This window comes from Anneissia japonica, unplaced genomic scaffold (assembly GCF_011630105.1).
Source record: "Anneissia japonica isolate Jap-2015-1 unplaced genomic scaffold, ASM1163010v1 scaffold8683_len17768_cov104, whole genome shotgun sequence".
NCBI classification, from domain to species: Eukaryota; Metazoa; Echinodermata; class Crinoidea; order Comatulida; family Comatulidae; genus Anneissia; species Anneissia japonica.
In genome coordinates this window covers 1-2,457 of record NW_022739499.1, presented here as the reverse complement: position 1 = coordinate 2,457, position 2,457 = coordinate 1, and the positions used below count along the sequence as shown (strand labels likewise).

The 2,457-nt window shown below is 36.0% G+C and overlaps 1 protein-coding gene across 1 annotated transcript; it reads right to left on the bottom strand.

Moving 5' to 3' along the window:
* LOC117117922 lies at positions 1-1,519 on the bottom strand. The gene is made up of 2 exons (XM_033262406.1): positions 1,334-1,519; positions 1-323 (listed from the first exon to the last, which is right to left on the bottom strand). Exons 1-2 carry the CDS (start codon positions 1,401-1,403, stop codon positions 1-3), a joined length of 393 nt encoding a protein of 130 aa, XP_033118297.1. The 5' UTR covers positions 1,404-1,519.
* Positions 1,520-2,457: the final 938 nt, after the last annotated feature.

Genomic DNA, 2,457 nt, shown 5'->3' with positions numbered 1-2,457 from the left:
TTATACTTCATACTCACAATTAAAATTGTCCTTTTGATCCACAATTGTAGTTTTCACAATGGCTGTTTCACCATTAACAACACCTTTGCAGTAGTATACTCCAAAAAAGCCTCCATCAAAGGGTATTTCTGCAGCCTTAGCACCAATACAACCTCCGACATTTACCCCAGATACTTCAGTAAGTGAATCATTACTAGATATATTGAATACCTTTCCAAAGGTTATTGTTGTGTCAATTTCACTTGGGTAACATTGGTACAAGTTGTAATTGGAAAAAGCTGACCTAACATTTTTAATTGTCAAGTGTATATTGGCCGCAAAACCTGTAAAATGATTTTAAGTAAAACGTGCATAAATTTGGTTATAAGAGATTTGAAAATAAACAAAAGGCTACTTCATTGTGGAAAAAGCATCAACTGATTTTAGGCTCCAGTCGTTCCACCTGGCCCGTGACCAGTGGCGGCGCCAGCGGGGGAAGGGGAGTTTAAGCCCCCCACCGGACAGGTCAAGCCCCCCACCCGCCGGACAGAGCTCGTCGGGCAGTCAGACCATAAAACATATAAAAATAGGCCCATACCAAGCCAACACATGTCTGTCACAGCCTGAGAGTGCCATTTTCGGCCATCCAGAGGTTGATATTCTTTCAAAAAAAATCTCATTTGGGAGGGGGAACCTCCTCTCAACCCCTTCCTCCAAGCTCAAGTCCCCCTGTCGGACAACTTAGCCCCCCCCCCACCCGAAAATATATCCTAGAGCCGCTACTGCCGGTAACAACTCGTCTATTCTTTGTTAACTAGCCGTCCGTTGTTATTTAGAGACGTCACCACCTGGATCCGTCGCTGCCAACAAGTTTTTACCTGTAACTTTTCCACCCAAGCAATTTGCACCCGGCATTCCCTTGCCCCCCCCCCCAGCCTTGAATAACTTAGCCTTTTGCCAGTACCCAAGGCCGGTTGTCCCCTTGCTCTGTACTATCTGAAGTCTGGTTGGCTCAGTTTTTAAGACGATCCATACAGACTGCCACCGACAATTAGCAGAGTTGGATTCCTCTGTCGGCGGTCGTACGACCCAGTGTGTGCCCGGCTTAAGTAACTTTGTATATAAATGTGTTGGTTGTAATACGAAATTACAACATTATTGCTTACAACGTTATTTAAAACATTTTGATATAAAATACTTCATAAGGTCAGATTGTACCATGCAGGCTCCATTTACTCAATTGCCCTTTAGAATACCATGGTATATTGCATGTCTATACATTGACTCTATAAACATAATTAAGACAAAATAAAATATTTGTACATAGGCCTATATAATTATAAGTGTAACTTACCATTTTGAATACAGTATATATGACTAAGCAACATAATGAGATTCAGGAAATATGTAGTTTTTAACATCATTACTGTATACCGTATGGAAAATTTGATATACCAAAGGGAAATTACATTGGTTAAAGAAATGGTTGTGTGAACCTCCTTGGGTGAGGCTACTTTATTATTGTTTCCGTTAAGGATCAGTGTAATCCGGCTCGTGTTGTCACAAGGACTTTTAACAGTTAATAAGTATGGACTCGGTGTGCCGGGTTTTCTATTTAAAAACCACTGATTTTGGCTACCTGTAGCCTGCCTATTCTATCCGCAATCTGACAAAAGTAAGAAACGCAAGTCTGGGAATGGTATCAATAGTATCAAGTTTATTTTTACTGTCCTACAAAAAGCAAAGAAAATAATCTGAACAATTTAAGTTGCATAATAGCACACTCAGAACACACTATAACTAATTTACAATTGTCAAATTAACACTTTTGGTACAGTATATTTCATTCGTTAAAACGAACAGAATTAAGGTAAGTTTAAGAAAGAAAGGACAAAAAAAGAGAAAGTTAAGGAAATGAAAATGAAAGTGAAAGAATAAGTTGGCTAAAGAGAGGCAAGGTAAGTAAGGAATGAAATAGAAAAGTTAAAGAAAAAAAAATTAAAGGAAAATGAAAAAAAAAAGATAAAATGAAATAAAATAAAAAAAGAAGGAAAGAAAACAAGAAGGAAGTAAAGAAAATGAAAAGGGAAAATGAAATGAAGAAAAAATAAAAGGCAGGAAAAGGAAGAAAGTAAAAAAAGATTGGATTTTAACAGTACAGTAATCAAAACAAATGAAAGGAAATTATTCAGAGAAAACTATAAAATAATCACAATAAATCGAATTATTTAAAATTATATAATCCTCTAAATGAGTTGTTTGTGATAGAAAATAAGGAAAAAAATATAAAGGAATTTAGGTAGAAAGAAATGAAAAAGGGAAACCAATGGAATGAAATAAGAACGAAAGTAAATTACATTCACAATAAACAAAATTATAATAATTATATAATCCTGCCGCTTATGATGAATCGGGTAAAAATACGTTATTAATTTTAATATTTTAGAGTGCAGTGTTAGCTACATGTTTTAATATAAA